The sequence below is a fragment of the Chelmon rostratus genome, chromosome 19 (genome assembly GCF_017976325.1).
Source record: "Chelmon rostratus isolate fCheRos1 chromosome 19, fCheRos1.pri, whole genome shotgun sequence".
NCBI lineage: Eukaryota > Metazoa > Chordata > Actinopteri > Chaetodontiformes > Chaetodontidae > Chelmon > Chelmon rostratus.
In genome coordinates, this window is record NC_055676.1 from 11,047,613 (window position 1) to 11,061,666 (window position 14,054).

General features: G+C 41.2%; 1 protein-coding gene across 1 annotated transcript; it reads right to left on the bottom strand.

Moving 5' to 3' along the window:
• Positions 1 to 2,402: 2,402 nt before the first annotated feature.
• urm1 (ubiquitin related modifier 1) lies at positions 2,403 to 14,054 on the bottom strand. Its single transcript, XM_041960441.1, has 5 exons — positions 14,014 to 14,054; positions 11,883 to 11,953; positions 6,192 to 6,273; positions 4,143 to 4,191; positions 2,403 to 3,568 (listed from the first exon to the last, which is right to left on the bottom strand). Exons 1-5 carry the CDS (start codon positions 14,046 to 14,048, stop codon positions 3,500 to 3,502), a joined length of 306 nt encoding a protein of 101 aa, XP_041816375.1. The 5' UTR covers positions 14,049 to 14,054; the 3' UTR covers positions 2,403 to 3,499.

The window sequence follows — 14,054 nt, forward strand, 5'->3', positions numbered from 1 at the left end:
TAATCACGTGGGACACTTTATGGCCCATTACGTGTTTTTAGCCTGGTACTTTCTTCATTCTTGTTATTTTAATGAATGATTTTTACTGCTTAAAATAGCTTTAAAAAACTTCTTTTCATTTATGTCAAATTACTAAAAAAAAAAGATTGAAGTTTGTAATTGTTAATGCAAAAATATGTAAAACACGTGACCTATGAAAGATATTTTCTTATTTTAATATATACATATTTTAAATGCCCTTATTTTGTTCTAAGTTGCAGACTCGCTATTTAATTCAAAACAACTCAACACACACACACACACACACACACACACAGCTAACGTGTGTGTTGTTGTTGACCACTGAAGGCCAGCCTTTCTTAATTCTGGGGGATCAGTGCATCGTGTTTGCAGAGGTGCTTCTATGTGATCTGCTGGACTCTCTTAGGCTACTGTTTCCTCTTTATTTATTTTACAGAATATTGGTAGCCTCGAAATCACAACCGCACATTAAGATAGTGGAAAATCTGAAGTCCGCCCTACACAAATGATTGATGTGTGCACGTGTTTTCTGCGTGCAAACAAGTCAACAACTGCTTAACAGGAAAGTGGTTCCATAAAGAGCTGCATTTTTAATAATAATAATCAGCAGGTTGTGGTTTGGCTCTAGCGCTAAGTCCTGCAACATTTTGAGTGTGGCGACAAATGCTAAAAAAAATGCCTCAAATTAAGTCATTTGGGAATGCAGGCTGCGAGCTTAGCTTTCATTAGTTTGTGCAAATTGAACTGTACATTTCTAACTACAGTGTTTTGTTCCCATGCAGCTAACCATGCACTGAGTCCCAGCACTGGACTCTCTGCAGGAAACCGTGGGAGCCTGTGGCTGCCACAGGAAAACACGATGGAGAGCAGATCTGGCAACAGTTGCATTCAGCATAAGAGGGAAGCAGGCAGGAGTCGCTTTAATTAGCAAACAGTCTCAGATGACACGGGAGCGTGCACAAAACCGTCTGATTAGAAGGAGCTTCTGTCAGCACAATCGAAAAATGATAGTGTTTTTACTTTTCAACGCAGGGATGCAAGTTAGTTTTGCTTTTTCGTACTAGAAAAACGAACTGCAAATAAAACAATCCTTTCAGCCTAGAAAGAAATGCAGAATCAATGCTATTATGTAAAATCATAGTGTGGTAGTTTGTTTTTATTGCCTAGTGTTTACTTTATTACTATATTCAGCACAGACTGGAGATCACAGGCGCTTTTTATGGACCCACTGTTGTCCCCTGGACTGCTCAGAGTCGTTATGATACATGTGTGTGTGTGAGAGAGAGATGCTGGCGCTGAGGCCAGGTCGCCCCTTTCACCGCCAGCATCACAACCAGCATCTCTCCTGTTGCAGGCCCAGGTAATAGTCGGAGCCCTGCAGGAGTGATGGAGCGCCTCCAGCATTTAGAACCGAGCGCTTGTGCTGTTCATTGCAGCTCTGTGGCAGAGGAAACTGAGAGGGCATCAAGTGTGGGTACAAATCATGACATGCATGCAAATGATGAGTTTCATGTGGAATGTACAACAGATTTAATTCAAGATTATGCGCTTTAAAAATCAGAAAGTTTGAAACCTCATATTTGGGCAAAATAATTGGAAATTGGAGACACACATGCAGGAAAGTGTTTTTGATCACCTCCTCCCTGTGTGGAAGTGTCCCCCCTGTCACAGGCCTGGCTGGCACAGAGCTCCTCTCTCACCCCCTCGCAGCCTCATTAGCATTTCCTTTCTAGCGGCCATTATCGCTCGGTTTCCCGTTGCAAATCGGACTCCGCAACCGAGAAAAGGTTTTAGGTCGCCCCGGGCGCTCAGGGGAGGGCAGCCCGGAGGCTAGACCTCGACCTCCCGCAGTGGTCCTGTAGCTCACACCCCACCCACCACTCCATCACCACACACACACACACACACACACACACACACACACACACACACACACACACACACACACACACACACACACACACACACACACACCCTCCCTCCCCCTCCCACCTCTTATGAATATTCCAGCTGAGCGGGGCTGCAGGACGGCAAAATCTCCCTCAAGTCTCGCCTAATCAGCCTAAAACTGCAGCGTGATCACAGAGCTGCTCTTAAATCGATCAGATATAAGCTATCACTGGGAATTATCGGAGCGTGATGGAAAATCCTAATTGAGAAGGCCTCTGCGTGCGGTTCAGGCTGGTCCGGATCCCTGCATCCCAAACTGGACTTTAGGGGGAAATTATCAAGTGCAGAAACACACAATGAGGTTCAGGGGTTCGTAAAAGAATTATTTTTATATTGGAGAACAAAAATCAGAACAAAGAAGACATTTAATATGGAGCAGTAGAATTTACTACACTAAGATTTATTATTTATTGCAACTAAAATAGCCTTCGTAAATTAGTGTATAAAAATTGCAGTTTAAATCAATATATATATATTTAATTTGTTATTTCACCTGTTTATAACTGAGAATATTCCCACAGAAAAAAAGCCCAAAATATGCATTGCTATAATACATAGATTTTTTAAATATAAAATTATGAAAATTATGATTTAACAAAGATTCAGGTACTTATTTTGTAAAAAAAAGTTTTATTTTTTTCATGTAGTGAGGAAAAATGTCAGAAGCACTAAAAAGAATAAAAACACATTAGAAAAAAACATTTCTTAGGCAACACCTTATTCTGAGCCCCTGGCATTTCTAAGCACATTACTAACACTTAATAAATGGCTTATAACACAATACAATGTGGTTCTAGGCAGGTGTAAGGACATTTTGAATTATTCATCAGCTGGTATACAAACAGATAATAAATAAGAGTAGAAGAACTTCGCTGTAATCACAAAAAATACGCCTTTACAGGAGAAGTTCTAATTTTTGACTAATACATGATTAAACACTTCACATGTTGTATATCTGCTCACAACTACACCATAGTGTGTTATGAACAAATTATTAAATGTTGATATATTTGCTTAGAAATGTTAATCAGGAGGGTTTAAGCAAAGTGTTGCCTTTTCTTTCATACTCTCATGTACTAAAGGTCATTGTAGACCCCGAGAGAAGGTCATTTCGTCTTTCAGTCATGCTGGAGGGGAGGCTGCAGGGAGGTGAAGGTCTGCACGCCGACTGTAGGACTCTTCTGTGAGTTGACCAGTACAACCACGGCTTCATGTGACTGCCCTTTAAACCTGTCCAGCTTGATTTATAAAAAAAAAGTATATATATATCCATAGGTGTTCATGCAAACGTCGAAACAATTTCTGTCCACATTTTTTCTTGGTAACCATCTCTGAAATTCTACTCATTCCTACGGGCCAACATCAATCACCTCGTATGTGATGGTGCAGGCTGACATGTCTGCAGCGTCCAATGGGGCGATGTGTTGTTGAGATGTTGGGGGGAGAAAGAGTGAGGAGTGGGGAGGATGTGCAGAAAAAGGCTGTTACAGAGATGTCAGGGATATGTTTGTGTTCTTCAACTCATTTTCTATCCTCCATGAAGAGTAGAGATGAACACAACGTTGTCTTGGTCTTGCAGTTGGTAGTCCAGCTCTCCCTGAGGTTTAGAAAACACACAAAATGTTCAATATTCAAACAGAAATGTCCGTCTTTGCTAATACGAATATGTGTATTACTCTATGTTCCCGCCGGAGTCCAATCAATGACAAAGTTTTCATTTCATTTACATCCTGAGTTGCGTCCCGTAATTGAATCAATGGATTCAAATTGAAGCGTTCAGACTGTGTGTGCATGTAAATATGTGCTCAGATATGAGACCCCAAGGACAAACTTGTCTTGCAGCCGCTTCCACATGATATGAAACGCGAACTGACACAGAGAAAATGAACAGTGTGAGGGAACATATAGGCTTCACACTCACACAAACGGACTTCCTCTCCCTGATTTAAACGTGCACACAAGCATTTTTATAAATAGGGATGTATGCACGAGGACGTAAAGCTGCACATGATCTCAAGTCATTTAACGGTGCAACCTCAAAACAGACAACATAGGTTAAAAGAGCTTAGAATAGAAATAATGCATGTTTTTACAAAGCTGCTGGAAGCATGACACACACACACACACACAGACTACACTCTCTGACAGTGAACGTGGCTCCCAGTGCTCACCATTAGCTCCCAGTCTGCGTCATTGATAAGCACCAGAATCCCAGGTCTCCTGTGGGAAAACACACCGCTTTGAGTCAGACACATTTCCCAAAGGTAACACAGGCGCAAACACACATGCACGTGTGTAAACAGGTAGAGCAGGAAAGCCTACACAGATGTACAGAAAAAAAACATGTAAATAAAAAAAAAAGGTCAAGACAAAATCCAGATTTTCAAGCGGGTATGAAATATGAAAATTAAACCCGATCAAAGAGGCGCTAAAAAAAGATTTAAATGATGCTCAACAAAAGAGAAAATAAAGTATTGCTTTCTCAGACATGAGATTTTTTTTATTTCCTCTATGAATATAAGCCTGTCCAATTAAACCATATTTTGAAAAAAAAAAAATATTATTACTAATTAAATTCTTGCTAATTGTTATCAATTACACTTTAGTCTCTAACGCTACGGGGTGGTGGATCGGGACACAGAGGTCATTTGTTAGCTAACACAGCCTGTCTAACAGTTTATTAACATAACATAATTTGCTTTAAAAAACACAGAAAATTTAATTGAGAAATACACCTGAAAGTTACGAGGCAAAATTTTTAAAAATATGCTGTTTTTTTTTTTTTTTGTGAAATCTTTTCAGTCAAAAAATTCAGATTTTTAAAATATTTTATAGCAAAAGGCAGCTGTAGGAAATCAAGTCTGGTGTTTAAATTCTCAACACGACACAGTCTGAAATTAATATAAAGCCAGTATTATGTCTGGGAACAAACACTGGTGTATTTACGGATAAAGGATAAATGACTGCGTGTGTGTGTTTATGTGTGTTATGTTATGTATGGGGTTATTCTCATTGCTGCTAATGCCATGTACACTGAGAAGCTGCAAATATACAGAGACGACTTGTATTTCAAATCACAAATTCTGAAATTATTTTCTGGCTCTGAAGGACTGAAAGTAATGGTGATGTTTGTTATGTTTTACACACGCACACATACACACACATTTATATAAGTATATATATATATAAAAGAGATCCAGATAAAAGAGTAGGAAGACTGTGGGGGGAGACAAACTGTCACCGGAAATTAATGGAGGCCCTAAAATAACATACAGATAAAGGCTAAAAAAAAAATCATCACCCTACAAAGGAGGATAATGGGGATAATGGGGGAGGGTAACAACAGGCACCTATGGGTGCAGCAGTCTTCTCCACATATGTTGCTGTATTTTTTTTCTGAAAGCCACAGTTTAGGTAAAGTGGATGGTGAGATAATGCCTGAAACTGACACTAAAGCCTCTCATAGTGTTCAAGTGAGCCTCTCTCCACCTTGTGGATGCTCTATGACGTCAATGAGAAAGGGCAATGTGAGTGGAACCTGTGAGCACAAACATGTGGCAACGCACTTGCACGCACACAAACATAGCTTCGTTGAGAAAGAACAAAAAAAAAAAGCTAAAGATGGTAAACTAATCACACACAGCGCCCTTATAGCTTTTTTTTTTTAAATAAGATAATGAAGAAAACACCTTGACAATGGTTTGCTCAAAAACAGTGTGTGCTGCCAACATAAAGTACGCACAAACACACACATCTAATCTATAAGGTTTATAGGTAGGCCAGCTTTTCCTCCATTCATTGGTTAGGTGGAGCTATAAATAGTCCCGCACAAAGGCAGCTGTAAAAGTCAGCCAGTCCTATAAGACTGCTGTGAGCCCTGGACCCACACACACAAACACACACGCATGTGTGTACAAACACACAAGCTCACATGTGCACACGCACACTTGCACACAGGTAATCATCTTACTGAAACCCATAACCTGAAGGCTTGACTGCTGTTTTTTTCAGCATTTCAGCAGTTTTAACAGCAGGACAAAATGCTTGAGAAAGCTCCTCAACTTGCTTTCGTTTCACATTTTCAACATATTGGCAGTCATATTTGGCAGTTAGAATTTTGTTTCAGTGGCGGTGAGATGTATAACACGTCCTTTAAGGTTGCATTGTTGTACACAGATCAAGTGTGTGTCAAGTGCACACACACACACACACTCACTCACACAGAGTCTCCCTGGACAAAGAGCTCGGGCCGTTCCTTCAGCAGGTTCCGTTGGATCCAGACCAGCAGCTGCTTCATGCCCCCTGGAAAACACACACACACACACACACACACATATAAGACCCATATAGACACACACACACACACACACAAAGCCCATACAGAGGCAGACAACAGAGGCCACGGGTCAGGGGTTAAGGGTCAAGGTGCATGGTTCCAGCCCCCTGGTCGATGTGACGCGACGGAAGCACCAGGCGGGACGAGGCTGTGTATATGTGTGTGTGTGTGTGTCTGTGTGCATGTATATTTATGAGTGTATGTGTATGTTTGGCGGGGGGGAGAGGAGAGGACACTGGAAATGGGGGGAGGGTTGACTAATGTCAATGGCCAAGAGCGACATTGTTCACCTTGGTTCGAGAGAAACAAAATGTATGATTTGTCTGTATAAATCCTGAAGCCACTGATCGGATTAGAAAACAAAGACCATCTACAGCTTCAAAATTTAAAGGGAAAAAAAAAAAAGAAAATATTAAGACAGACATTTTCCAAAAGCATCTCCTAATTCTGAATTATAAATGTAATTATATTTCTCTCCAGCTTTACACTGGTAGTGATTATTTTCAAGACTAATGAAATGAGAAGGAAAATCCAAGTTCGGAATTCTCGTTGTCTTTGTGAGAGTCAAATGTTGAATCGCCTCAGCTTGAATATCCGCGATGCTTGAATTTTCCACGAGTCTGACCCCTGGAACAATCAGATTGACCTTGTCTCAACAAAAGGTTGAGCCTCACTCAGACCGACTGACAGAAAGCCACAAAGGCGACGACAATAAGAGGTTTTAGGATAAATCCTCGCTAAACAACTAATAATGAATATATTATAGTTATGGTGGTCGTTAACATTAAAATTCAAGGTGGTCTAAGAGCTGTCGAGTGTCTGCGTATTAGCACTTGGTGTGCTTCCTTACTAAACTGTGTGTTTTCTTTTAAAAATAGGAAAATAGTGGTATAACATGGACTCACATGCAGAAACATACAGAAATCTAATATTTGCTGGTGACTGTTTCCTGGTTGTGTGTTGGAGAGCGTGTATGATCACAGCTGTCTGGTTAATGTACGGGAGCATGACGACTCGCGATAACACTTGAGAGCTGCACTGCAATTGCTGGTAGCCATATAACACACACACACACACACACACACACACACACACACACACACACACACACACACACGCCAACAACATCAAACAGTATCAGTATTAAATTAACAGTATTGGCCTCCCTGAACAGATTACAAAGGAGCAAAAGAACAGAGGGGATGAGGGATAGAAATGTGCAAGGAGAGAGTAAATAAACAGATGAGAGAGAGAACAAATACGCTACAAGAGAGTGAGAGAAAGAGAGAGAGCAGCAGCAGATGGAGCAGATATGAGGGAAACGGCAGCGCGTCATCCCGAGACAGGTGTAAGGAGAGCGGCGAAGCCGTAAGCAGGTAGGCATCGACCCACGCGGGGTTCAGCTGGACCAAACGCAGAGCTAATGTCACATTAAAACATCAAGTACATTCAGAAAAAATGCTGCATGCTCACAGTGGAGTAAAATGTGGGTTTTGCTGTACTTTTTAATAATTATTCTATTAGATATAGAAGGCGGTATCACATTTTTAATTACATTTTGACATTTTGTGGTCTAAAATCTTCCAAAAATTCACCAAACTGACCGGGGCTCTGACCGGGGCTCTGACCGGGGCTCAAGGGGTTTTTAATTTCAAAACAACTGGCCTCCACACGTCTGACAAAAAAATGCTTTTTTAATTTTCTGTGGCAGAGCCGTCTCACAAAGTTGAAGGTTTAATTTGTTCATCCATAAAATCGCAGAAATGACAGCGCTCACATCTCGATCAACCACAAAACAACAGATAATACACATCCAAAAAGGGAAAAATTCAATGGAAGCTAAGAAAAACATAAAAACAAATGACACAAACGTATAAAAGAAATATCAGAAGGCTTACATGCCGCATTTAGCTTATGACAATAAAAGATTCATGAATTTGTAGAAGCACCTGCCCAATCACTGTGGTTATGTGTGGATGATATGTGATGTATAAAGGTGTGTGTGTGTGTGTGTGTGTGTGCGTTACTGCACATAGAGTCCCAAGCCTGTGTCAATGGTGTTCAGGTTAATTGTGGTGCTGTCGCCCAGCTCAGTAGTATAATGATAGTGCTGGTTTTCTACGGTTCCAGGCCCTCCGTATAAAAAAAGACAAATACCTCCCTTTGCAATACACACACACACACACACACACACACACACACACACACACACACACACACACACACACACACACACACACACACACACACATAGAGAGAGTACTAGGCAGTGAATATTGACCTGCACCTCTTCGGGGCTAAAAACAGAACTAATCACTACAGCAGTCATAACTCCTTCTTTGTGGTGACTCCTTTCTTTGCCCTCTCTCTCTGCCTTTGACTGTTGGTAATTTTTCTCCACCATTACCCCTTATTCGCTCTTTCATCCTCTCGCCCCCCATTTACTTTTTCATTTGCTCACTCTCTTTCTCCGGCTCACGCACTCTCACACTCTCTCCAATTCTCTCGTAAAAACTGCTCCCCTCCCCTCTTTCTCTCCTTCATCTCTTTACATCTTCTGCCTTCTCTTTTTTATTTCCCTCCCCCTAACACACACACACACAAGCAAACATGTTAAAGTTGCACACAGAAAATAAATAGGATACCCTAGCTCGATATACAGGTCGATAATAATTCAAGTTCATCAGTTAAGATTTTTATAACAGAAACAGTCATCAGGCTGCGCCCTTTTAATGGCTTTCTTGTAAAAGGTTACACAAATTTAAATGATCCAGTGTGAGTAAAAAACGACAGGCTTATATAAATGAACTGTATGAAAAAGAGACACAATATAAAGCACTAGCAGTTAGCAGTTAGGTGAAAGGACGACAAAACGGCTGAGGGTTTTTGATAACGCTTTGCGGTCCAGGTAGAGGGGGAAAAGAAAATGAGGGAACAAACAGACAAGAGAGAGGGAAAATGCGTCACAGGCTCCTAAAGCATCTTGGGATAGCTGCGTTGCGTGGGTGGAAAGGAGACATGCAGGAAGGGGAGGGAAAAGGCGCCATTTTGACGGCGATTCAAAACCGTGCCCGCTTTTCTTTTGTGCGTGCAGTTTTTCCCCCCTTTTTCTTCGCCCTTCGCTTTTCTGTCTTTGTGCAATTATGACGGTCATGTGAGGGGGGATGAGCTATCCATCTTTCTGCTGATGCGAGGGGCAAAAACTGTGTGATCCTTCGACCACGGGGGTTTTGTTGTGTGTGTGCATAGAGAGAGAGAGAGAGAGAGAGAGAGAGACAGAGTTGAGGGGGGGTGGGGTCTCTCAGTCGAGGGTCATCAATCACCGGCTGGGGTCAAAGAGAAATACGAAGGATTCAGAACCAATTATATCTGCCTTCAGTGCTCCCCTTCTGTACGAACACACACTCATGCAAACACACACGCGCGCACTGATGCGTGACGCGAAATTAGTTCGGAGCAACGTTTTCAGGATCAGCAAACCTGCCACACACACAAACTCAAGACCACAATGAGCGAATACATCCAGGAAATGTTATGTCAGAACGTCTGTGCTGCCGCCACGTTACAATGATCAACTTCGTGCACCGCATGGCAAAACCTCAGGCTAGTTCACACAGACACACACACAGACACACAGACACAGACACACACACACACACAGACACAGACACACACACACACACACACACACACACACAGGTCGACTGGTGCAGCAAGGTCATATCTGGCTGACATTCCCTGTTCTGGTCAACTTTTGTCTTTTTGTTGTCGTGGTAACGTCAGCGCCATGGATGAACATGCTTTGTTTAGTCACATACCAAAGACACACTAACACTCACACACAGACACACACACACACACACACACACACACACACACACACACACACACACACACACACACACACACACACACACGTATATAAAAGCACCAGGCATTTTAACCTCTGGGCAATGGTCATTCACAGCCTTCACTTTTCCTCTCCTTATTTTCTCAATGACCCGGGTCCTGAGGTGGGTTTGGGAAGTTAAATGTGGCTGCAGGAAGGTTTTCCCTCGACTCCTCCTCCCCCATGCTGAGTTAGTGACCCACATTGGAGGAAAACTGAATCTCTAACCAAAATAAGATCTAATCGATTTAAATCCTGAGGTGGAAAAGTTTTTATGCATTCAGAAATGAGAACACGCCCGACAAGTCAGTCGAAATCAGCTAAGACACACACACACACACAAAACAGACTTCAGTCTCTGTTGCCCTACTGCACTGCAGCAACCCACAGAAAAAAACCCATTCACTTCCCTTTTACCCCCTTTACTACCCCCATTCATGTACACACGTACATCGGCTTTACCAGTGGGCAGCTTTTACAAGTAAAAGAGGCAGTTTAGAAGCAGAACAGGCAGCCACACAGATGTTATAAAGATGGGAGGACAAAGGCTTACAGGAGCATGTCATGATAGAGAAGAGCAAAAGCAAACTTAGTCATGTGCTGATTTACATTTGTTTTAAATGCAGCTGAAGGGTTAATAATAAAGCTTGCACCCATATTGAAAATTGACTATCCTAGATGCCAGATTTTCCTGTAGTATGATGTATCCTGTAGTATCATAGTGTCAACAAAAACCTCAAAACTCACCACTCAAATGTCCCAGAGTGAATATCAGTACAGATATATCTAGCAGTAAACATTTTAACATAATGCAAGTGTGTTTTTAAAATACTACATTTTTTGTCAAGTTCTATGGACAAGTATGATGTCAGGTCTTTCTTGTAAAGGAGAAAGTGTGCCTGAAAAGACTTCCTGGCTAAATAAAGGTTTAATAAATGAAAAGTATGGCCAGTATGATCTAAAAAAATGTCTGTTGCTTTGAGATAACAGCAGGAATTATGTGAAATCCGGACAATACCAATGGTTTTGCATTTTTATACAATTTATCTTGAGATGACTGCCAATCATTTGCAAACCATTCTGTAATTAAGAATTCTGACAACGTGCAACAAAAAGCTTCAGAGGTGTACGTGATCACAAACTCTCAACCGTGAAGAAACCAAAGAATTGCGCACAGTATCCATCACTGTTGATCAGGTAAAGCAAAGCATCATTAACACAGTGAATACACATGATCCACAGAGTGAAGAACTCTTCCCCTTCTCCACAACCCACCCTCTGTTATATTTCTATGAACATTTTTCCTTCCTACCATTGGTTTCCATTTATTTCAGTGCAGTCAAATAGCGAGGCTGCAAACCTAATATATGTAATCCATCACACTGAAGCTCATATCTAGTTTTAATTTAGTTAAATTAACATTTCCATCATATGGTAATGCAGCTAAAAACAAGTAGGCAATTATGAATGTTGGGAACATGATTTTAAAGTTAAATATAAAGTCTTGTGCGGTAAAAAGCTGTCATCTGGCAGCAGAGATCCATGATACACACAGTGTACAAATCCAGTCTGTGTGAGTTGCAGTAAACATACTGAAGCTTGCAGAAACACTGGACAGGTCCTTGAGGACATCACTGTTAAACAATGAGGCTCTAAATATGACATGCACAGACAGGTGATACTCACAGGGCTGAGATTGGCTTGGAAGAGTCACATGATGTTCCTTCACACCATTAAAAAGCAGCTCTGCTCCGCCACTAGACAAAACAAGTGTCAGATAGATCAATAAAGTGTGTGTGTTGTGGCCTTTAGATACTTGTGAGGGTTCTGTCAAAACTGGCTCTTCTGCTATGCCAATCCACAATGTAATTAACTACTTCCAATAAAAGCATGTTTCAAGTTTATAAAAACAAGAGCACAATGTGGTGTTTTCTCACACAAAATTGTCTGTTAACCTGACATGGAGCTAGACATGAAGTCTAGCTGGGCCGAGAATACTGGAAAATGAAAACATGGTGGCAGTTTAATACTGGTGTTAACTAACTCTCATTAGGAGCATCAAGACAACAGAAAGAGAAGTCAGAATTGGACCATAAACTCTTGTGGTCCCGCCATCAAGATGAAAACAACTTTACAGATATAGCATTTAAACAACACACATACATTTAAGGGGCCTAAACAGGTTGAACGATTAAATATATAAAACCCACTGACCCCTGATTTCCATGACTGTGAGCCTGAGACAGTCTGAGCGCACAGAGAGGAAAGGTTTTCTATATTATGTGTGTCTCAGTGTCAGCTGAAAAGGTTCAGATGTACAAGCTGCTGCTCCCCAAATATTACGACCTAACTGCTGTGTCACATGAGAGGAAAGCAGGGGCAAATCCTTGAGCAGGGCAGCAGTTTGACAATACTGTATTTTTGCATCACTGGGATTGAGTACCTTTGTTGGGTATTTAATTCACTTGATTGGCCAAAAACTGACATTCCTGTCTGGTTATCTTATGCATTAATTTATTAACTGATGCTGCAGAAAGTTAGGTAACGCTTTAATTTAAAGGTCTGTAATTCCCCAAGGTTTTGTGGGGGGAGTTTACTGGAAAGCATCAAAGGTAAATTGGTAGTAATTATAGTTACTGGTACTGCTGCGCTTTGTTTGTATAAGCTGTGCTCAGTGAATGTCTGAAAACATTGCAAATAAAGAGAGTATAAGAGGTCGGCAATTTTTCGTTTTTTTTACAGTCACAGTTTATGATCTGATCTATGATCAGCTGTTGAGCAGTTTCTGAATGACTGGAAAACCTGACAAAGAGGAAATATGAATTCATTACTTCAAAGTTCATCTCCCAGATTGCATGCTTGCTTTTAGAGAAATGTATGTTTTTTTTTATGAATTACTCTAACAAAACAGCTAATTTCTATGAAACTATAGGGTTTATGGGACCCATAAAATCTTTTTTTCTTAATATAAAATACATACAATGGAAAGGACTGTATAATTACCCCCACCCATGCACTGCTGTCTATTACTGTCATACTTATTGTTTTACTGTTAAGGGATTTTACCAAATAAAAACTTTATGCTGAAACTTGTTTGCTGTCAAGTCTCAAACTCTTTTAGGAGAGAAGTCTCACGTCAGTTCTCATAGCAGCCATGTCAGGTCTCACGCCCTCATGTCTGTGACGCTAGTCTGTCTTAAACCCAGGTCTAAGGTCTGTCGTATCGATGGGAAGTTGTTTTCTTTTTGTTTTGCAACTCATTGATCATGTTCCGTAACAGTCCATGAGTGTTTTGCCCGGCAGACTTTGCACATCGGGCTGAGCTGCAGGAGGAACACGGGAAGGTTATCAGTCCGAGGACGAGCAGGTCCAGAGAGGGACGGTCTCTGTGCGTGTCATGGAGGAGTGTGAAACTAATCCTACAGTTTTAAATGATTAAAGGTTGCACAGTGCAGCCTGGTCAGAATGTAGAAGATGTTAAAAGTCAGCCAGCTGTCAATAGTGCTCATTTCTGTCATGTTCAGTTCGGTTTCCCTATCTCTGCTCGTTTTTTCGTTTTAACACACAATCCCTCTCTCTCCCTATCAAATTACTAAAAAGAAGCGACCACACGGTGATGGACACTTCATAAACAAACTCAAAACTAGCAGGTAGCTAGCTGTCACACTGACTTGAGGTCTTTTTTAAGTAAAAGAAGAAAAACGATACAACAATAACATAAAACAAGGGTCGCCCAGCATTTTGTTTCCGCATAACTGCTGACAGAACATTAAAGCGGGCTGACTAAACTATCACAAAGGGTCTTAATTTCGCCTACCCAAACTCCAGGTGAATCGCTAAGGGCGCTGCCATATTGTC